This window comes from Leucoraja erinacea, chromosome 5, assembly GCF_028641065.1.
Source record: "Leucoraja erinacea ecotype New England chromosome 5, Leri_hhj_1, whole genome shotgun sequence".
Taxonomy (NCBI): Eukaryota; Metazoa; Chordata; class Chondrichthyes; order Rajiformes; family Rajidae; genus Leucoraja; species Leucoraja erinaceus.
The window spans coordinates 84419491-84442045 of record NC_073381.1 but is presented as its reverse complement, the minus strand read 5'-3'; the positions used below and the strand labels follow the sequence as shown (position 1 = coordinate 84442045).

The window sequence follows — 22555 nt, the reverse complement described above, 5'->3', positions numbered from 1 at the left end:
AAAAAACAAACAATAAAAAATTGTTTCTTTTATTTTAAGAAAAAGCTTTCATGGTGTGAACCACACCAAATCCAGGCATGTCTGGCAACTGTCTGCTTGATGACACATCCAGCTCCTTTATCTGCAACCCGTGGCAATAGTTTTATACTGTGAAAAAATTCTAAAAAAAAACCACACAGCCCTCCCTGCCTCCCCCCTCCCTCCCCTGCCCCGCGTGATACAAACTCATACACGTAAAAACTGCAATACAATTTACAAGTGTTTTTCTCATCTTCTCTGTAATACATAAATACTGAATAAACACCTATAAAAATAAACTCTCTCTTTCAAGGCATTTTATAAAAAAGTAGTGGCCGCTTCCTATTAAAACGCCTCCCTTCATAGCACCAAGTACAAAAAAGCAGCAGCTTGCAATTGGGCCAATCACTGAAGAGCCATGGCAGGCAGGGAAGGCCAGAGGCCAGGAACAAGTCAGTGGCCAGAGGATCAAGGCTGCCATCTTGGGCAGTGGGTATACAGAAGCAAAGAGTCACCCCACAAACACACAGGACAGCATGCTGTAGAGGTGGACTGGGGGAGAATGGAAGATTAGCTGCTCAGCAGCCCGGTCAGAAAGGGTCAGCCTCACCTTTGCCTCTCCACTGCAGGGTGAATGATCCCAGGCCACAAGCTACACAACAGCAGCAATCCCCTCACCCACCATCGTCATTATCTTTCTTATCGATCCCTTCAACAAACTGAAACAGGCAGCAGGGCTCCCCCCCTCCCCCCACTCCTCAAAAACTGATCCCAATTGCAGGCAACATCTTATATGCTGATAGTTCCGTTAGTGCCCACCCGCTATCTCGGGAAAATACCCAACTCCTCTCTAAGCCCAGGTCTTGCTTCTCACAGGATACATAATGACAGACGTAAAAATACTGAATCATCATTCTGCATTCATAAACAGAGACAACAAGCAAAAGCAGACTATTGGTCAATCAGGGCAACACTCAACTTTACAACCAACTTCGTTCCCTTCTTTGCCCATGAGAAGCTAATCAGTCTGAAGAAGGCACTGACCTGAAACATTGTCTGTTCCCCTCCACAGATACTGCCTGACCTACTGAATTTGTCCAATAGAATGTTTTTTGTTTGAAGAGGAACTGCAACCTATCCTAATGCTACTCTTCAATGGGCTGGGATGGGATGGGTGAAACACAACCGGCAGAAATCCTGCTCTTACACGACAGACCAGGAGTTACCACCAATCCCACAGTTGATCCCTTTTGATGGGAAGATAATCTCATTTGGGATGGGAAGATGGGAGGACTTGTGGCAAATCCTGATCCTGCTCTAATCCAATGGAGAGAACGGAGCCAATCCCGATCCTCCTTCTATCCACCAATGGGGGCGTGTAGCCAATTGGATGGCTGCTGCTGTCCCGTATACTTGCCTGCTTCTCTAGCCGATTGGCAGAGGTTGCGGCAACAGAAAGAGGCTTCTTCTTCACTCTCATGGCACAGTGTTAAGGCCACTGACTATGTTCCCCGCCTGTCCCCCAAACGACCACTCCAAGAGGTCAACCAATTTAATACAAATTGCCAATGAAAATTCATAGTCTCCATTAAAAGCACATTCTAAATACTTTTGTGCACGTGGATATGTGTGAGCACGCGTGTGCATGTGTATATTATATGTGTCTGTATACTTCATATATATATATTATATATACACAAACACAGAAACATACATATATTATACACACACACATGTCCCTCCAACAATTTTATTCTCAGTACAAATATAATAACAAAATAATTGTTGGAGAGATCATTGTGGAAACTTTAGTGCCATGATAATCCTGCAACATTAAAATTAGCCGCAGCCCAGCCCAGCCCAGGGGGCGGTGACCGTGACTCGGAGAGTTGGATACAGACCCTGGGCACTACCCCCACCCCCACCCAAGCCACATTCAAAATTTGCAGCTAAAAGCCGAGCCGCCACAAAACCAGACATATTTTCAACAAAGTTTGGAAGAAAACTTTGTTCCTCCAAGGAGCAGGGAGAAGAGTGAGGTTTATTTACACGGCCTTATCGACAGAGTGTGAATCTTTGGCTGAAGCCTGATTTGGGTCCACAGCGGGAAAATCGCTTTCAGTTATGAAAAAGATAAACCTCAGGCAGTCAATAATTTCACATTGATTTAGAAAAATCTCCATCCATTCTTTCTGAATAAAGCAGGGCGGAGGGAGAGGGGAGGCAAAAAATAAATAAATATAGCAGGCAGTTTTTAGTTTAAATAACTGGTGCTCCTGTGGAGTTGTGCGCGGCAGTCACTAGTCGTTCTGGGCCAACTTGTTGCTGTGTGTGGTGTCCAGGCTGCTCACCTGAAGCTCTGTCAAGTTACCAGTGCTGGAGTGCTGGCCAATCACCGTCATCTGTGGAAACAGGAGGTCAGCAATCACTGCCTGCCACAAATCACCACCGGTTATCACCACTCAGCCCCTATTGCAGCTCCTATTCCCAAGCCCAGGGATTGGGCTCACACCTCTTCCCACCTCCCCCCCACCCCATTCCTGGCCCAACGATCATGTTACACATCAATCACACCCCCATCCCCCGGGATTACAGTAGACATCTTTTCCCCACTCCCCCATTCCCAGGGTTCTCGTTACACCTCTAGCCGGCCCTCCTGGCCGAGGGAACATGTTACACATCTTCCCAACCCATTCCTGGCCCAGTGATCACCTTACACTTCTTCCCACCTCTCCCCTACTGTTGGTCCAGGGAACATGTTCCACCTCTTCACTGACTCAGGAAGCATGTTAGACCTCTTCCACCCCCCACTCCTGGCCTGATCATGTTACACACCTTCCCACCTCTCCTCCCACCCTTGGTCCAGGGATCATCCAATACCCAGTGCTGTGACCAGGCATCCTACCCCTGACCCCACGGTGTGCCCGCTCCTCCCACCCCAGCCCACCTTGCAGAACCCTGGGCTCACCGTGCCCTGCCCCACCATTCAGGACTGGGGTTCAGGATCACACGCTGGCCACAGGCACCGCTGTGGGTCCGGCAGTCACATAGTCCGTATCCGGTGACGCCACACAATGTGGAGCCCGAGAGGGCCCAGGGAGAGCAGGCATCTCTCTGTAACCGCCGGGACAGGAGACACTCTGTATTCACTGACAATACCCACCCCAGCCCCTATCAACCTCTTCCCCAGCCACTGCCCCTCACCATCATCTGGTACCAGGACACCCACCCATAGAGTGACATCTAAACCTTGCTCCAGAGTGGGATGAGTGAAAGACAGAGGCAGTGAGTGAGGGAGAGTGAGGGAGAGTGAGAGAGAGAAAGTGAGAGAGAGAGAAAGAGAGAGAAACAGAGAGAGAGAGAGCCCAAGCCCTACCCCTTGATGTGGGCTGTCAGTGATGAGCAGTACCTGGTGCAGCTGGACAGCTGACAGTGGGATTTGGACTGTGCCGGTGGGAGCAGTCAGCACAACCTGAGGGACACCACCTGCAAGAGACAACAAGCAGCTCAACACAACACCAAATCCATCCTCAGTCCAAGCGCACAGCCTCCGAGTGTATGCGGGATGCCAGCACCAGACCACTGAAGAAGGGTCTCGACCCGAAACGTCACCCATTCCCTTCTCCAGGTGCTGCCTGTCCCGCTGAGTTACTTCATTATTTTGTCTCTATCTTTGGTGCAAATTAGGATCTGCAGTTCTTTCCTACACATCACCCTTTGTGTGCCTGCTTGCCTCCGACAAACCGTCACAGCTTCCAAGGCCCCACTTCAAGCAGAGAACGAGCTCATCTCCTTCTCTGCTGCACGCCATGCCCGCCTCTTCCTCCTCCAGATTTCTTTGCAAACACAAACCAAATCGTCCTCCCACATCGCCAAGGCCCTCTCTCTCTCTCTGACCCTTTCTTGCCGACCTTTCTCGGTGAGACTACTGCCCCGTGCATTCACTGCTCTGCCTTCTCTCCAGTCACATCATCGCACGCCAACAGGCAACACACCTCACAAGAACCGAGTACAACAGCAGGGGACCAGTCCGGACACAAGGACGGTCCACTGATCTACAGCCAGCAGCTGGGACATCTAAATTCAAGTAATTGTAACAGAAAAATCCAGCGACAGTAACAGTAACCGAGTCAGAGTGTTTATTTGTCATATGCACCCGATATGATCCTCATCAATTAAATTCTTACTTTCTGCAGCTTTTCAGGCATTAATATGCAACACCAGTAATAATAAATTATCAGAGTTTCTTAGCAAACTGAACTATAGTAGTACAATAACCATCACAGTAATGAAGTTTCTTGTGGTTCTGTTGGATTGTCTTCATCTCCACAACTGAGACCGACTCTTTGAATCAACGAGCAACTATAATACGGGTGGCACGGCGGTTGCTGCCACACAGCACCAGAGACGTGGGCTCGATCCTGACTACGGGTGCTGACTGTACGGAGTCTGTACGTTCTCCCTGTGACCAGTGCGGGTATTCTCCGGGATCTCTGGTTTCCTCCCACGTTCCAAAGACATACAGGCTTGTAGATGAATTGGCTTCTGTCAGTTGTCCCTAGTATGCGTAGGACAGTGCTAGTGTGAATGGGGGTCGCTGGTTGGTGTGGACTCGGTGGGGCGAATGGCCTGATTCTGCGCTGTATCTCAAAACTAAAGTGCTTTGTTCCCACCCAATGCTGAAAGGCAGCAGGTCACTGGCAGATCCAGAACAAGGAATATTTCCTGATATCATTCTTGAATATTCTCCATTCTATTAACAATGTTCACATGATCCAGGCTGTCCAAGATCAGGTCAACAGGAACCACCGTCTGCTCTCATGTCTTCACTTGTTCAACGGAGACTGTATCCTATGCCTGACCTTTCACCTTCTGTCAGACGTCCTTTCACCTTTCATATTCTGAGCATGTCTGACCTTTCACCTACTTCCTGAGATCCTGGGTTTGGCCTTGCACGTTCTGTCTGACATCTTGTGTATGGGTCTGACCTTTCACCTTGACGTCCCGCAAATGGGTCTGACCTTTCACCTTTTGTCCTGTGCATGGGTTGACCTGTCCCCTTCTGTCAGACCACCTGTGCATCGGCAGATTAAAGTGCATCAAGTGGTTAACACTGAGCAGCGGGCATCCTTTCCTCCATTACATCTTGACATCAATCCTGGGAACACCGCTATCTCCACGGTGACACTGACAGCTGATAGAGCCACTGCCTCGGTGTCAGCGTCCCCGTTTCAATGCTGACCTCTGGCGTTGTCTGTGTGTAGTTTGCTCAGCCTCCCTGTTTCCTCCCACATCCCAAAGACGTGCAGGTTGGTGGGTTAATTAGCAGCTGTAAATTCCCCCTAGTGTGTAGGCGAGGGAGAGAATGTGGGGGAGTTAATGAGAATGTGGAAAGAACAGGTTAAAGGGAAAATTGGCGTGGGGGTGGGGTTGCTGTGTGTGTCAGCGTTGACCTGAGGCGCTGAAATGCCATCCCTTTATCCTGTAAGGAAACGGGGACGGAGGTTACAGACTTTCCCATTGAGAAATATGCCACTGTCATTAGGTGTAAATCTTGGCAGGGAGCTCCATCTCCAGCAGCTCATGCCCACCTGCTCCAGTTAACGACACGCAATAAATGCTAGTTCTGTCAGCGATGAATGCTTTAAAAATAATAAACAGACAATCTACTGCGGCAATATTTGAAACTAAAACGCAGCAGAGGCAGAGACAGAGGCATCACAAGGAAGGAACTGCGCCCCCTGCCTGCGGCTCTCCATACCTGGGCTGGGGCGTGGGAGCCCGACCCCTGGGGTCACCTTACCCTGCTCGTGCATCTGGCCGTGTGACACCTGCATCGCTGAGGACGGCTGCGAGAAGGCATTGAGCACTGCAAGGCCGTCGGACAGGCCGGGGCTGGAGGTGGTGTACATCACAGTTCCATGAGGGCTGGGATACATCACGTGGCTGGCCATGGACGAGGGGGCCGATGAGGTCACGATGGTGGCGGGCAGTGTCACTGCAGCGTGAGAGAGCAGACAGACCAGGATCAGTACACAGCAACAGCCCTCCCTCCCACCCACTGTCCCTGCTTAGGCACTCATGTACCCACTCACAGGGGGGGGGGAGCAGGATGAGGGGGCAGAGTGGAGATGGGGGGGGGGGGGGGGGGGGGGGGGGGGTGGGGGGAGCGGGAGGGGGAGGGGGGGGGAGCGGGAGGGATGGTGGGGGGGGAGGCGGAGGGAGGTGGGGGGAGGGGGGGATGGGGGGGGGAGGGGAGGGTGGTGGGGGGGGGGCGGGGGGAGGGTTGGGGAAAGTGGGAGAGGGATGGTGGGGGGAGCGGGAGGGATGGTGGGGGGAGCGGGAGGGATGGTGGGGGGAGCGGGAGGGATGGTGGGGGGAGCGGGAGGGATGGTGGGGGCGAGCGGGAGGGATGGTGGGGGAGAGCGGGAGGGATGGTGGGGAGAGCGGGAGGGATGGTGGGGAGAGCGGGGAGGGATGGTGGGGAGGGAGAGTGGGAGGGATGGTGGGGAGAGCGGGGAGGGATGGTGGGGGGAGAGCGGGAGGGATGGTGGGGAGAGCGGGAGGGATGGTGGGGGGAGCGGGAGGGTGGTGGGGGGGCGGGAGGGATGGTGGGGGAGAGCGGGAGGGATGGTGGGGGGAGGGGAGGGATGGTGGGGGGGCGAGCGGGAGGGATGGCGGGGGGAGAGCGGGAGAGGGATGGTGGGGGGGGGAGAGCGGGAGGGATGGTGGGGGGGAGCGGGAGGGATGTGGGGAGAGAGCGGGAGGGATGGTGGGGAGAGCGGGAGGGATGGTGGGGGGAGCGAGCGGGAGGGATGGTGGGGGAGAGAGGGGGAGGGATGGTGGGGGAGAGCGGGAGGGATGGTGGGGGAGAGCGGGAGGGATGGTGGGGGAGAGCGGGAGGATGGTGGGGGGAGAGCGGGAGGGGTGGGGGGGAGAGCGGGAGGGATGGTGGGGGAGAGCGGGAGGGATGGTGGGGGGCGGGAGAGGTGGGAGGGATGGTGGGGAGAGCGGGAGGGATGGAGGGGGCGAGCTGGAGGGATGGTGGGGCGAGCGGGAGGGGTGGTGGGGCGAGCGGGAGGGATGGTGGGGGCGGGGATAGTGTAGGGAGGGGCTCTGGGGTAGAGCATCCTTACTGGTTGCGCTGGTGGAAGTCTGCGAGATGTCGGTGCTGCTGTCGCTGAGGGTTGCGGTGTGCTGCGTGGATTGATGCACGCTGACCTGCGCCGGCGACTGGTGCAGCTGGATGGTCTGTACCGGTAACTGCTGCGCAAGGCCCCCACCTGTACAGACACACATGTCACTCCCCTGCCCTCACCACCACCCACACGCCCGGCAGCGACGTGCAGCCCCACACACACAGCACAGTGCACAGATGTCCTGCACTTGCCTGCACCTGTTCTGTACCCACACTGTACACACTGTGCCTGCGCTGTAACCCTACGCCTGTACCAATCGATACTCTATGTTCTGCACCTGTAGCCGCACTCAGCGGGTACCCTGCACCCTCGATTACAGGGGCTGGGTCCGTGGCAAGGTTTGGATTTACAGTCTAGGATTCAGTGCAGCGACTGTTTCCAGGGACCGGGGTCCAGAGCTAGTGGGGGGCCCAGCGCTGGGACAGTGGTCGCAACTCCCGTCCCCCCCCCCCCCCCCCCCCCCCCCAACCCCAGCCTCCCTCACTGTTCTCTCCCCCTCGGCTGACGGCTGCCCGTGCGGGAACAACACTTGCCTGCAATGGAGACGATCTGGCCGGTGGCAGAGGCAGGGAAGCGGAAGACGGTCTGCTGTCCTGGCTGCGACTGGCCGCCCATCACCTGCCCCTGCTGCCCCTGGATGGTGAGCGAGTGTGACTGCAATGGGCCCAGGGGGATGGATGGCGTCCCTGGCAGTGAAGTGCCTGGTGGGGACAAAACAGAGTCAACCAAGCAGCGGGGGAGGGGGGGGGGGGGGCCGGGGAGGGGTAGAGAAAAAGCTGCTCCTTCACCGCTAAAAATCGTAACGAGACTCCACCACCCCAGGTGGACACTGGCAATGCCCCGCAGACTCTCACCGCCACAACGCTGCCAGCCACATGGGATCACAGACCCACCAGGAGCTGCCATTCGGCCCATCGGATCTGTGCTAACTCTGGGCACAGCAGAGACGGTGGGTCGGGGGCGTCACTCTCTCCCCTCGGGGACGGGTGCGGAGTTGGTCTTTGGCATTCTCCTCATCCGTCCCACCTTCCCCAGTCACCCTGAGGAAGTGAATCCTCCACCCTGGGGCCAGGGTACTCTGACTGGGGGGAGGGTGGGGGGCAGAGGGCACCCTGGGACCAGGTGAGGACTGACCACCATCTTACTGCAGTGGGGACATGGTTGAGTGAGTGAATGGCCTCAGCCCGTCCCTGTCCCTTGGAGAGAGCAGGCATGAGACACTCTTCCCCACCCCCCACCCCCCCCCCGCATCAGGCTCACAGTGCCACTTGCCCAGCAGTGCTGGCACCGTTCCCACTCAACCATTCCCACCTGTAAGATGTCTATCTACCTTGTCTAGGCCTCTCATACTCTGACGCTCCAGAGAAAACTATCCAAGTTTGTCCAACCTCTCTGTGTAGATAATAGCCTCGAATCCAGGCAACATCCTGCGAACAAACCTCTTCTGTACCCTGCCCTGATACGAAGTGTAGTCGCCAGTCTGTGCAGAGGAAGACTCCACAAATGTTTGTGGGGCTGGTTGAGCCGCAAAGACTGAGGGGTGTCGGAAGGAACTGCAGATTCTAGATACAAAATGCTGGAGTAAGTCAGCGGGCCAGGCAGCATCGCTGGAGAGAAGGAATGGGTGGCGTTTCGGGTCAAGACCCTTCTCAGTCATTCCCACTGGGCAGACTGGAATCATTCCCACTGTCAGGATGTGCCCATCCTGGAAACCCAGTGCAGTCAGCCTGCACGGGGACCCCACGACCTAAGATCAGCCACGCAGAACCAGGGAACCAACCGACCGGGAGCAGGGAGCTCTCTCTCATCTGCCCTTGCATCATTAGCTCACCCTTGGCCTTCGTGCCACCCTGAGCCTGAGGGAGTGATTGCGATTACAGGCCACTCAGAGAGGGGGCATGACAGTCACTCCCAGTCCAGTCCTTGGCATCAAATTCAGACCTTGTCAAACAAGGGCCTCCTCTCCAGCTTAGTTGCACCGAGAGCAGCACTGCGGCCTAGAGTGACCCAGCGATCCCATCCCAGGGGTTGTCCTGGTTCTGGCCCGGCCCACCTGCATCGCCAGCTCACACATCTCCACCATGGCCGTATCCAGCACAAACTACTCCAGTTCCTTCCCCCCCCTGCGTGGTTGTCACTAATGTACTAACCCCCCCCCTGACCCCTCCACCATCCCCCCATATCCAGTACTAACCACCCCTCCTCTCCCCTCCCACTAATGCACTAACCCCTCCCCACACCCCACCACCCAGTACTAACCCCCCCCCTCCCTCGCCCCCCCTGAGCATGAATATACGCACCCTGATCCCCAGCATCCTACACTCCCACTACCCCCTCGCCCATTCGCTGTACACTCACCGTACACACTCACACTACCCCCTCGCCCATTCGCTGTACACTCACCGTACACACACACCGTACACTTGCTCAGTGGCCGTACCCCCGCCCGTTGGCACGTACCTGACATGAGGGTGAAGCCGCTGGGGATCTGCACCATGCCACCAGGGTTGCCGCCGCCGCCGGGCTTGAAGACGCTGCCGTTGCTGTTGATGGCGGTGACTGGGGCCAGGTAGTTGGTGATGGGGAAGCTGTGGCCGCTGCTCACCTGCAGGTTGGTCGAGGTGTTGGAGGCCGACTGGTTCACGCAAGTCGAGCCGGGCACGTTGGCTACCGTGAAGGTGGTCGGCTTCAGGCCGTCCTGGGGAGAGGCGGGGGGGTGGAGAGAGAGACAGCAGAGAATTAGCCCCGACCAGACCTTCCTGGGAGCAGGGAAGAGTATTAACCCCAACCACACCGGACCCCCTAGCATGGACCACCAACAATATGCTGTTCCAAGAGAAAAATGTAACAGTACAGAATATAGCTTTACAAACAACACTGCTGCTGTTACAGAGGGAAAAGAACACCATCTGCAATGAGGTAGGTTGGAAGATTGCAACTACACCATGGCTTACGGGACGACCATTCAGTAGTCACATGAGCCATAGTATATTGAAAAGCTTTAATAAGCTTTTGACCATAAAGGGTAGAAGCTGATCCTAAATCTGGTCGTATGAGTGCCCAGACTTTTCTATCGTCTGCCCAACATGAGAGGGGGAGAAGTAAGAGTGACTGGGGTGAAAAAGGCCTTGATACTATTGGCTGCATTCCTGAGACAGCGTGGAGTATAGATGGAGAGGCCGGTCTGTGTGATCGTCTGGGCTACATTCACAACTTTGCAATATCTTGAGGTCTTGGGTAAAGCATTTCCCAAACCAAGCTGCAGTGCAGTCCGAGAGTGTGCTTTCTACATCTGTTGAAGTGGTTAAGTCTGTAGAAGTTGATTTCAGCCCAACTCGACCTCATCTAAGCTATAGCCCCACTCATCCAAGGCTGACCCACATCCCTCTAATCCTTTCCGATCCATGTACCTGCCCGAATGCCCCTTATATGTTTAGTTTAGTTATTCAGCACAGAAACAGGCCCTTTGTCCCACCGCGTGCGTCCACACTGACCATCGATCACCAGTTCAACGTTATCCAACTTGCCCATCCACTGCCAACACACGCAGGGGCAATTTACAAAGGCCAATCAACCAACAAACCCACACATCATTGGGATGTGAGAGGAAACCACAACACCTGCAGGAAACCCATGCAGTCACAGTGAAAACATGCAAACTCCGTACAGACAGCTGCCAGGGTGGGATTGAACTGGTCATTGGCACGACCAGCTGCGCCACTGTGCCTGCCGCCCATGCTGTTATTATACCTGCCTCAACCAACATAGAGATCTGAAGAGTAAATATTTCACACAAGTGGCATTTAGAATGAGCTTGCCAGAGGAGGTGGTGAAGGCAGGGACATCTAGAGAGGTACTTAAATGAGCAGGACAAAGAGGGGCATGAAATTAATGCAGATGTGGGATTAGCAAGGACAGGACTGATGGTCGGCTTTGATGCGGTGGGCCAAACAGTGTGTTTCTGTACGTTAGTCACAAAGCTGCAACAGGCTCTGCTGCCCAAAGCACCGCCTGTCAGGGCTCGCTCCCCAACCAACTGAGGTGAGAAAAGGAATTTGACCCCAACAGGTGCAAGGCAGCTGTCCGAATAAATACAACAACTGCAATCAGAATACCACCATGGGACTGTGACAACAGACAGGAAGCACGTGCACACAAACAGCTGCAAACACAAGTCCTTACTACTTGGGTGCCTGTAGTTTCAAGAGTAAAGAGAATCGCTGCAAGCTGCCTTTTGTAGCGCACCCCAGCCACCACACACCATCGCCCTCCTGACCCTGACCCCCTCAATGGCCTGTGTCCTTTATCATCATTACCTTTTTGCATGTGTTTCATTCATTGTTCTTTATCGCTCACCATCATCATCTATATCTCTGGTTTCCCCTGTCCCTAACCAGTCTGAGGAAGGGTCTCAACCCGAAACGTCACCCATTCCTTCTCTCCAGCGATGCTGCCTGTCCCGCTGACTTACTCCAGCTTTTTGTGTGTAACATCTGCAGTTCCTTCCTACACCCCTCAGTCTCTGCGGCTCAACCAGCCCCACAAACATTTGTGGAGTCTTCCTCTGCACAGACTGGCGACTACACGTCTTATATCAGGGCAGGGTACAGAAGAGGTTTGTTCCCAGGATGTTGCCTGGATTCGAGGCTATTAACGACACAGAGAGGTTGGACAAACTTGGATGGTTTTTTTTCTGGGGCGTCAAAGTATGAGAGGCCTAGACAAGGTAGATAGGCAGTCTTTCTCCCAGGTTAGAAATGGCAAATACTGTTGGGCATAGCTTTTTGGGGAGAGTGAATTTAAAGATTTAGAGAGATTGGCTGGAGGGTTTGTTTCCATCTTGGATCATTCTATGACACATGAACATGCAGGGAATGGAGGGAGATGGATCATGTGCAGGCAGATGAGCTTAGTTTAAATTGCTCAGCACCAACATCGTGAGTTGAAGGGCTTTTCCCTGTCCTGTACTATTCTAAAACAAGCTGCTGCAGGAACTCAGTGGGTCAAGCAGCATCTGCGGGAGAAAATAAGTCGTCAACGTTTCAGATCGAGAACCTGCACCATGACCAAAGTAAAGGGTTGTTTTTCCGGAGTGGAGAATTTTCTCAGCGGTCAAAAGCAGGAGACAGCTTCTCCTAGTCCGCTTCATGTCTTGAGTGTGCAGGGCACAACGTGCAGACTTGGAGCTGGTGGACTCGAGGGTAATGATGGACATGGAGGTCGAGGCAGGCTGGTGAAAATCAATGCCGCAAAAGGCCACGGGTTAAATTCCATGCAGGAAACACAGTGAGAGGTAGAGTGGCACAAACGCTGGAGTAGGAGGGGGCCTGAGCAAAGGTTTGTTGAATTAAGGGGGCTGTGAATTGGATTAAAACCGCCAGGACACCAGCTTTGTTGAGAGCAGGCGTGTGCCTTCGTGGATCCCTGGTCTGGGCACAGGGTGGGGGCAGAGGGAGGGAAGAGAAGAGGAGAGAAGGAGTGGTAGCAACACCAAGAGGGCCAGAGGCCGGATTGTGTGAAAGGTGAATGGGACATCACTGGGTTGCTGTGATTCCCAGTCATCACCCTTCAACCTGACCCACCAAAACACTCACTTGAGGTGGGGTGGGAGATTGCAACCTTCACATTTCGACGAATGCAATCAACCTGGTGTGCACAATCAAATAAGATCAAATAGAACAAGTTGTGCTACAACTTTTGGTTGTGCACGCCATACGCAAGAAGAGGAAAACTGTCTTCAGGTCACTTAAGCTCGGAGGTTCAGCGAATGTCCCTCCCGCTCTCTCCTGGGGATTGCACCAAGTAGATGTAAGCACCAAACCCACAGTTGTCCCTAAACAAATCCTCTCCCAAACGCTTGCCTCTGCTAGTGCCCAATCCTCCAGCTTTAGACAGCAAGTTCAAGCTCTTGGCATCAACTCATCGCTTCACCAAGTGTTTAAGCACCACACCTCCTTGAATTCCTCAGCATCAAAAATATTCCAGGAACAAATTGCTTGGTGTGACAAAGGGAACTGATCTTTGTTCGACTACGGTCTGCTGGCTGTTGTGAAAGGGCAGAGGGTGGAGTGGGGGAGGGGCGGTGGATGAAAAGCAGCTGACGAGGGTGGGGGGGGTGTGGAGAGGCCTGAAGTGTGAACAGTAACCCCCCCCTTCTCTGACATCTGACAGTAACGTGCTCAATACCAGAGAGCTCAACAACTGTGCTCTGAAACAACTGGCACAAGAAACCCAGCCACCTCCTGATATTAACTCCTTCACCACCAAGGCAAACTCCATCAGCGGGAGGGAGGGAGGAAAACCCAGAGCCACGGGCATGATGTGAGCTGCCAAGGCCACCCCCACCATTCAGACCCTGTGCCCATTCCTCCTCACCCCCAGTAACCTAATCAACAATCCACCTCTGCCTACAAGGTTCAGACACTGTTTTCACAGGGGGCAGCACATTGGTGCAGCAGTAGTCACTGTCTCCAGATCTGGGCTTGATCCTGACCATGAGAACTGTCTGTACTGAGTTTGTAAATTTCTCCCCGTGACTGCTTGGTTTTCTCCGGTTTCCTCCCATACTCCAGACGTTCACGTTAGTAGGTTAATTGGCTTCGGTAAGTTGTAAACATTGTCCTTATTTAGTGTACGGGGTTTGTTGGTTGGTGCATACTCGTTGGGCCAAAGGACCGGTTTCCGCGCTATAGCTCTAAATCAAATCTTAAGAGAGGGATACCTATTTGGAAGATACAATGCAAATGGAACCATCTTCTTCACAGCAAATGCCAGGAGTACGCAGTCAGAGAAGTATCAATCTCCAGGGCTGTGGCACTTCTCTCAACATCAAGCAATATCTCCAGTGGCCGCATCTCAGGCCCACCACGGGTCCCTAGATCTCCCAGTCACTAACCATTTTGTTCAAAACATCTGCCTATTAAAACCCCCAAAGCTTCTGTTTGTCCACCTATTACCCACCACGCTTTGTCCGACCTCTCTTCTCTTCCAGCATTCCTCCCCCCCCCCCCCCCCCACACAATCTGTCTGAAGAAGGATCCCCACCCGAAACATCACCTATCCTTGTTCTCCTGACATGCTGCCTGACCTGCTGAGTTATTCCTACATTTGGGTTTCCCCCAATGTCAAACGGGCTGTCACTGTGAACAAGTAACCTCGGGGGCAGAGAGTGGGAGAAAGCGAGAAAGAAAGAAGAGAAAGAGAGAGAGAGGAGAGAGGGAGAGGGGAGAGGGGAGAGAGGGGAGAGAGGGAGAGAGGAGAGGGGAGAGGGGGAGAGAGGGGAGAGAGGGGGAGAGGGGAGAGAGGGGGAGAGGGGAGAGGGGAGGGAGAGGGGAGAGGGGGAGAGGGGGAGAGAGGGGAGAGAGGGGAGAGGGGGGAGAGAGGGGAGAGAGGGAGAGAGGGGAGAGAGGGAGAGAGGGAGAGAGGGGAGAGAGAGGGGGAGAGAGGGGGGAGAGAGGGAGAGAGAGAGAGAGAGAGAGAGAGAGAGAGAGAGAGAGAGAGGGAGAGAGGGAGAGAGGGAGAGAGAGAGAGAGAGAGAGGAGAGAGAGAGAGAGAGAGAGAGAGAGAGGAGAGAGAGAGGAGAGAGAGAGAGAGCAAGAAAGGAAAGAGAGAGACAAGAGAGAGAGAAGAAAGAGAGGAGCGAGAAAGGAAAGAGAGAGACAAGAGATGGAGAGAAAGTGTGTGAGAAGAGAGGTAGAGAGAGAAAATGTGAGAGATAGAGCAAGAGAGGAAGAAAGCAAGAGAAAGCCAGAGGGATAAAGCAAGAGGGACAAAGCAAGGGACAGAGAAAGAGAGAGAAAAAAAACCAAGAGAGATAAAGACGGAGAGCACAAGAAATAAAAGGAAAAAGCTTGTAAGAAAGAAAACAGAGCCAAAAAGAGAACAAGCCCAGAAGTCCTGGATCCCACCTGGGGAGAGAAGAACAAGATGAAATGATGCAGCATGGATGTGAGCTGGAGTTGTGATGGGTGTACTATGTGGCAGGTTGATGGAGGGGACAGACACAAGGTGGCCGTTGTATTTAATGAAGTCTGGTTTACAAACACTACAAAGCATAGTTTGGAGCAGAGTCATTACTCAGTGAATCACGCCAATAAAACCAATGTTTGCACGGAAGTAGCACAGCTTGCCCTTGTATGGAGAAGGAACATTCTCTGAGAAGTCACAGCGCTGCAGAGCAGGAAAAGATTCTGTGCCTCTCCTGGCCTGCACTGTGCCAAGGCTGAAAGATTTTAATTTGCCTTTGGGATTTCAGTGCATACATTTCAGGCCACAGAGCTTCAAACCTTTCAACTGACCTCCTAGCGCCACCACAAAAACCCATCTTTCCAAGTCTGTTGCGAAAGACTCAGGACACCCACCTCCCAGGACCGATCTTCAACGGCAGGACCACAAAGACGTCTCTAGCCCCTCAACAGCTCAGGACACCATCAGGCACTGCACAAACGGACAGAAGTGTTCAGAAAGTGTATCGCCGAAGTAACCAGGGCCACAAGACAATCATTGCACTGTAAACTCCCACCACTATGATGAAGGCCCAGGTAGTGTGCCCGGAGAAGTGACATACATTGACCAGGGTGTTAAGAGTATCAAGGGACATGGGTACCATTGCAGCAAACTGGTTTGGAGGAAAAAGATAGTACTAAATAGTTCATGCGACACAAAATGCTGGAGTAATTCAGCGGGACAGGCAGCATCTCTGGAGAGATGGAATGGGTGACGTTTTTAAGACCCTTCTTCAGACCCGAGTAGAACTGTGGCCACTACTGCTTTCGCTCATATTCTCACAACACCAGGGAGAGCCTCCACCTTCTCCAAAATGATGCAGGATAGGCTTCCATGTTAGCCTGGACCACCACTCATCTAAAAAGACTGGGAAATCTGTGGGTTCTGCACTTTGTCAGCACCTTATTGTAGGGTCCACAGAAGCTGTGCACCCAAAGGACAGAAGACAAGCGTATTGGGGGTAGGGTGTTGACATGGATAGAAAATTGGTTGGCAGACCGGAAGCAAAGAGTAGGAGTGAACGGGTCCTTTTCAGAATGGCAGGCAGTGGCGAGTGGAGTGCCGCAAGGCTCGGTGTTGGGGCCGCTATTGTTTACCATATATATTAATGATTTCGAAGAGGGAATTAGGAGCAACACTAGCAAGTTTGCGGACGACACAAAGCCGGGTGGCAGTGTGAACTGTGAAGAGGATGTTAGGAGGTTGCAGGGTGACCTGGACAGGTTGAGTGAGTGGGCAGATGCGTGGCAGATGCAGTATAATATAGATAAATGTGAGGTTATCCACTTTGGTGGCAAAAACAAGGGGGCAGGTTATTATCTCATTGGGGTTAGGTTAGGTAAGGGGGAGGTACAGCAAGACCTGGGTATCCTTGTACACCTGTCACACCTGGATGGATTTAAGAGATGGATTTAAGAGAGAGTTAGATAGAGCTCTGAGGGCTAGTGGAATCAAAAGGATATGGGGAGAAGGCAGGCACGGGTTATTGATTGCGGACGATCAGCCATGATCACAATGAATGGCAGTGCTGGCTCGAAGGGCCGAATGGCCTCCTCCCGCACCTATTTTCTATGTTTCTAAGAGAGATCTAACCCATCAGAGCTGTCCACTGACCAAAAACACACAAGGGTGCAGAGGTCAGAGAAGGAGTCTCGGCCACAAGAAGGCAGCATTTATCATCAAGGTTTGCCATCATCCGGCCCATGCTGTATTCTTGATGCTACCATCAGGCAGGAGGAATACAAGCATGAAGTCCCACACAACAGGCTGCAGGAACAGCTACTCTCGCCTATAACCATCAGGCTCTTGAATCAACCTGCACAACCCTAATCCAACCTCAGCCACAGAACTATGGACCACCTCGTGCACCTGCATGGATGCATTTTTAGACATTTCCTTTTACTGTCTTACAGAATTATTTTGAAGATTTTGTTTTGTGTAATGTCTGAGTCTATGTGCCTGGAATGCTGCTGCCACACTGAAGTTGTGCATAAACTCAACTTGATTTTCCCAGCAGCAGCAGAGACTGTGCTGTCCAGTGTTAAGATGGTCTGTCACAGTTATTTGGCCATAATAGACACTGCAGCAATTGTGCACCAGTGGTGGAGAGAACAATGTCTAGGGTGGTGGATGTGGTTATTGGAGCTGCAATCATCCAGCAAATGGAGGGGTTCTACCGGGTGTATCATTGGGACACGATGGGAAGCAAGGGAGGGAATTGTGGAGGACCATGGCAGAAATCTCTGCAAACCACACTGAGGTACCAGAAGACTGGAGGGTAGCCAATATTGTGTCTTTGTTTAAGATATATATTAAAGAAGGGCAGCTGGATTAAGCAGGGAATAATGGACCAGTGAGCCATACATCAGTGACAGGAAAGTTACTGGAGGAGATTCTGAGGACTGGACATATTTGCTTTGGGAAAGCCAAGGATAGGAAAGATTGAGAAGAACTAGGGCCAAATATGGGCAAATGGGACCAGCATAAACAGTGCGTTTTGGTTGGCATGGACAAGTTAGGTCAAAAGTCCTGGTACCACGTTGTATGTCTATGACTGATATGGGATTGTCAGCATGAGCGTGCGTGGGAAATCGTATCTCACAAGTTTGATTGTTTTTTTATTTAAAGAGGCGACCAAGGGGAGTGATGAGGGCAGGGAACATTATCTACATGAACTTTACATAGAAACATAGAACATAGAAATTAGGTGCAGGAGTAGGCCATTCGGCCCTTCGAGCCTGCACCGCCATTCAATATGATCATGGCTGATCATCCAACTCAGTATCCCGTACCTACCTTCTCTCCATACCCTCTGATCCCCTTAGCCACAAGGGCCACATCTAACTCCCTCTTAATTATAGCCAATGAACTGGCCTCGACTACCCTCTGCGGCAGAGAGTTCCAGAGATTCACCACTCGCTGTGTGAAAAAAGTTCTTCTCATCTCGGTTTTAAAGGATTTCCCCCTGATCCTTAAGCTGTGACCCCTTGTCCTGGACTTCCCCAACATCGGGAACAATCTTCCTGCATCTAGCCTGTCCAACCCCTTAAGAATTTTGTAAGTTTCTATAAGATCCCTCTCAATCTCCTAAATTCTAGAGAGTATAAAACCAAGTCTATCCAGTCTTTCTTCATAAGACAGTCCTGACATCCCAGGAATCAGTCTGGTGAACCTTCTCTGCACTCCCTCTATGGCAATAATGTCCTTCCTCAGATTTGGAGACCAAAACTGTACGCAATACTCCAGGTGTGGTCTCACCAAGACCCTGTACAACTGCAGTAGAACCTCCCTGCTCCTATACTCAAATCCTCTTGCTATGAAAGCTAACATACCATTCGCTTTCTTCACTGCCTGCGCACCTGCATGCCTACTTTCAATGACTGGTGTACCATGACACCCAGGTCTCGTTGCATCTCCCCTTTTCCTAGTCGGCCACCATTTAGATAATAGTCTGCTTTCCTGTTTTTGCCACCAAAATGGATAATCTCACATTTATCCACATTATACTGCATCTGCCAAACATTTGCCCACTCACCCAGCCTATCCAAGTCACCTTGCAGTCTCCTAGCATCCTCCTCATAGCTAACACTGCCCCCCAGCTTAGTGTCATCCGCAAAATTAGCAATGCCTTTGACGAGTGCTTGTCAGTTTGAACACGTACCCATGGTGAGGTAGTCAATGGATGTAAAATTGGCTTGGTGGAAGGAGCGAGTCAGAAGGTGGTAGTGGAGGACTGTTATTCAGATTGGGGTGATGTGCCACATGGGTCAGTTCTAGGCCCCGTTTGTCATGTATATTAATGATTTGGACGAGGACATAGGTGGGACATGGTTAGTAAGTTTGAGGACAACACCAAAATTGATGGTATTGTGGATAGTGAAAGTGTTTATCAACAGGATCTAGAACAACTGGAAAAGTGGGAAAGGGGATGGCAGGTGGAATTCAAAGCAACAAAGAACGCACTGGAGGAATTCAGAAACAGACACAAAAAGCTGGAGTAACTCAGCAGATCAGGCAGCATCTCTAGAGAAAAGGAATAGATGACGTTTCGGGTTGAGACCCTTCTTCAGATACTCGGGAACTCGGAACATTGACAATATTTTTCCTCCATATATGCCAATGGACCTGCTGAGATCCTCCTACAATTGGTTGCTCCAGATTCCTGCACCTGCATGCTCTTGTCTCTTCAGATTAAATTTAACTCGGTCAAGGACTAAGTGATAGCTCTTGGATGGTAAACCAGGACAGTGAACCAGTGAATGACAAGGCTGTGGACAGTGTTGTTGGACAGAGAGACTGAGAGAATTTGCACGCTTGCCTCCATGGCTGGGAAACTGAGCAGAAGGGATGGGAGGTACGCAGTTCTGGTCACCACACTATAGGAAATGTGATTCAGCCAGAGAGAATGCAGACAAAATTCACAAGGATATTGCCTGGATTGGAGGGCTTGAGTTACACAGTGAAATTAGCGGCTTGCTCCATTATCCCTGGGGCAAAGGATGATCAGTGATATATGAAATTATAGAGAGGCATGGATTGGCAAAATAGCCAGTTTCCATTCCAGGATAGGGGCGTCTCATAGAGGGCATGTGTAAAGTTAGAGAGAGGGGGTTGAAAGGGGCTCTTAGGGGTGATGGAGGCAGGAACAGTAACAACACTGAAGACCTATCTGGACAGCTATGTGAACGAGCAAGGAAGAGGGGCACAGAATTAATGAAGACAGGTGAGATCAGTATGGATAGGTACGATGGTTGACCCATAGACATAGGCCATAGTTGGTCTGCCCTCAACGCAGAAGGGTCTGTTTCAATGGTCCCCCCCCACGAGATACCATGATCATGACCCACTCATTCCTTCACAGGTGGGATGGAAAGGAAGAGGGAACAAGAATGCCGTCTGACTCAAATGCCTTGTAGATCATTTAAAAATTTGGATCAGGCTCCATTATGGTACAGCAGGCACTAAAAAAAAAAAATTTTCGGCACTTGCCTTGATGCTGTCAAGAGCGGTTAAGTGCGAAGCCAAAGTTACTGGCACCTCACCGGTCTGGGGCTTGCAGCATATATACAAACTACATTTCCTTGGTTAAAGTTTGAACCGTTACTGTGCTAGGATGCAGAGTGAAGCAGTTTTGGCAAACCCCAAACTGATTAGTGGAAAGCATTGTGACTGCACTTGACACCATCCACCATTTTATTGTAAATAAATGACACCAATTGAATAGGTACCGTTATACATAACTCCATGCCCCGAGCCACCGAGGTCAACTCCTGATTAACTGATTGCATTGGCCCATTGATCAACTTCATCAGGCTCCATGCAGCCACAAAAACATTGCCTTGATGTTTGTCCAGCGTTTTATGAAGAGGACACAACTGGGGAGACAGACGCTGATGTTTTAACTGCACTGGAACAGCTTGGCCAGAGGCATGGCTAATCTGCATCACTCATCTTCACTACTGCAGCCAAACTGAAGCGTCTTTTCTGCATCTAGAGCTTCCAGCCCTTTCCTGTTATTACGTGGAGTGGATTTGCTGAAGACTGGCTTCTGTAATGTTGAGGGCCTCAGGAGGATGCAGAGATGGCAGTTGTGGATGAACATGTTTGCAAAAGCTTTAACCTTTACCAAAGCAGGCCTTTGATAAGGTTCCGCCTCTTGCAGGTTAGATCGCATGTGATCCATGGAGAGCTAGCCGACTGGATAGACAATTGGCTTTAAGTAAATAAACAGATCGAAGGTTGTTTTTTGGACTACAGGTCTGTGACTAGTAGTGTGTCTCAGAGATCGGTGCTGGGCCCACATTACTGTTTGTGGTTTATATCAATGATTTGTTTGAAAATGTACAAGGTACAATTAGTAAGTTTTCAAATGGCACCAAAGTGGGTGATGTCGATAGTGAAGATAGTTAACCAAAATTATGGCATGATCTTGACCAACTCGGCAAGTGAGCTGAGGAATCTATCTATCTAGCTATCTATCTATCTATAGTGCTGAAACTCTCATCTTGTTTGTACATATATTTGTTCCCGAAACTCCACCAAAACGGTACACGATAGAGCTGCAATTTTTGGCCCACCTTACTCACCCCATTGGCCTGCGATGAGTATTAGCCAACTTTCTTTCAGATTGATGTTATATTTTACAAGTAATTGACATTTAAAACTTAAATTAACTTTATACAGTGCCCCCACTTGCCGGCTGCGCCTGCGCAGTTGGCAGAGGCCCGTCAGCCCCGTCACAATTGAAAATGGCGCTGGTTACGCGGCAGTGACGCAAAATGACGCTGTCTCCCCTCGCGTGCGCAGTGGGCCCCGTATCTGCGCCTGGGCTGTCAGGGCCTTTGCCGATTTTCAGATCGCCTTTTTTTTCCGTGTGTACTTGCCTGGCCTCACAACGGGGACACAATGGCTCCACGGGTAGGTTTTGTTCTATTTTACAAACGGCTCCATGGGTCTATTCACTTTATTAACTAACTTAATTTCTGCCATCAACGGCACAACTTTAAACGCACAGTCGCGCCAATACTGCGTTCGGGCAACGGTAACCAACAGGTCCACGCTCGGTCTAGTGTTTAATAGAATTTAACCAGTCTGACTTCAGAATTTAGTCTGAAAAAGGATCCCGACTCAAAACGTCACCTATTCCTTTCCTCCAGAGATGCTGCCTGTCCCACTGAGTTACTCCAGCATTGTGTCTATCTACGGTGGAAACCAGCATCTGCAGTACTTTCCCACACTCTTATTCCAGGAATTTGATCCGGTTACAGTTTTAGGATTTTAGAAAGATGCTCAGAAACAACGATGGATAGAAAATCCAGGAAAACAGTATAGACCAGCACAGGACACGATGAAGCAGAGGGGAAAATATTCCCACTAAAAAATAAAGCTCCCCGTGAAGGGGATGAAGTTTGTTCAGGTAAATTAAATCAACACTTGTCGGACGAGAGGGCAGTGAGAGATACAAGCTGCGACACCAGGGTGCAGTTCAGAGAGGAACCCTCAGTCAACGACTCTCTCCCCAGCTGTTATGCTGTCGTGAGATTGCCGACCAGCCAAACAGCCGGCTATTTGTCCCATGTGAAGAACAGTCACTGGGAAATGGCAGCTGCAGCCAAAGTGGAAGGGTGGTGATGCAGCGGGAATATCTTTCCCTCCCGACCTGCCGAAAGCCAAGGTACCCCCCCCCCCCCCCCCCCCCCACCATCAGATACACCTCGCTCTGGCAACCACCATTTGCCACAAATATCCGCACCCCAAAGGCAGCAGCTGTTCCTCTACAGCACTGAAAGAGTTAAAACTTTTGTAAAACAAAACATTCTGTGGCCATACAAACA

The 22555-nt window shown here is 51.5% G+C and overlaps 1 protein-coding gene across 2 annotated transcripts in view; it reads right to left on the bottom strand.

The window, feature by feature from the left end:
* Positions 1–8: 8 nt before the first annotated feature.
* Positions 9–22555, bottom strand: part of srfb (serum response factor b) — a 49872-nt gene continuing 27325 nt past the window's right edge. The window contains exons 3-8 of one of the 2 annotated variants that reach the window (XM_055636140.1): positions 9678–9915; positions 7751–7918; positions 7155–7301; positions 5822–6016; positions 3428–3504; positions 9–2420 (exon numbers count right to left, since the gene is read on the bottom strand). In XM_055636140.1, coding sequence (XP_055492115.1) covers positions 2319–2420; positions 3428–3504; positions 5822–6016; positions 7155–7301; positions 7751–7918; positions 9678–9915 — 927 coding nt within the window. In that variant the 3' untranslated portion in view covers positions 9–2318. The remainder of the gene's footprint in view (positions 2421–3427; positions 3505–5821; positions 6017–7154; positions 7302–7750; positions 7919–9677; positions 9916–22555) is intronic. The other variant, XM_055636139.1, reaches the window with a different exon arrangement.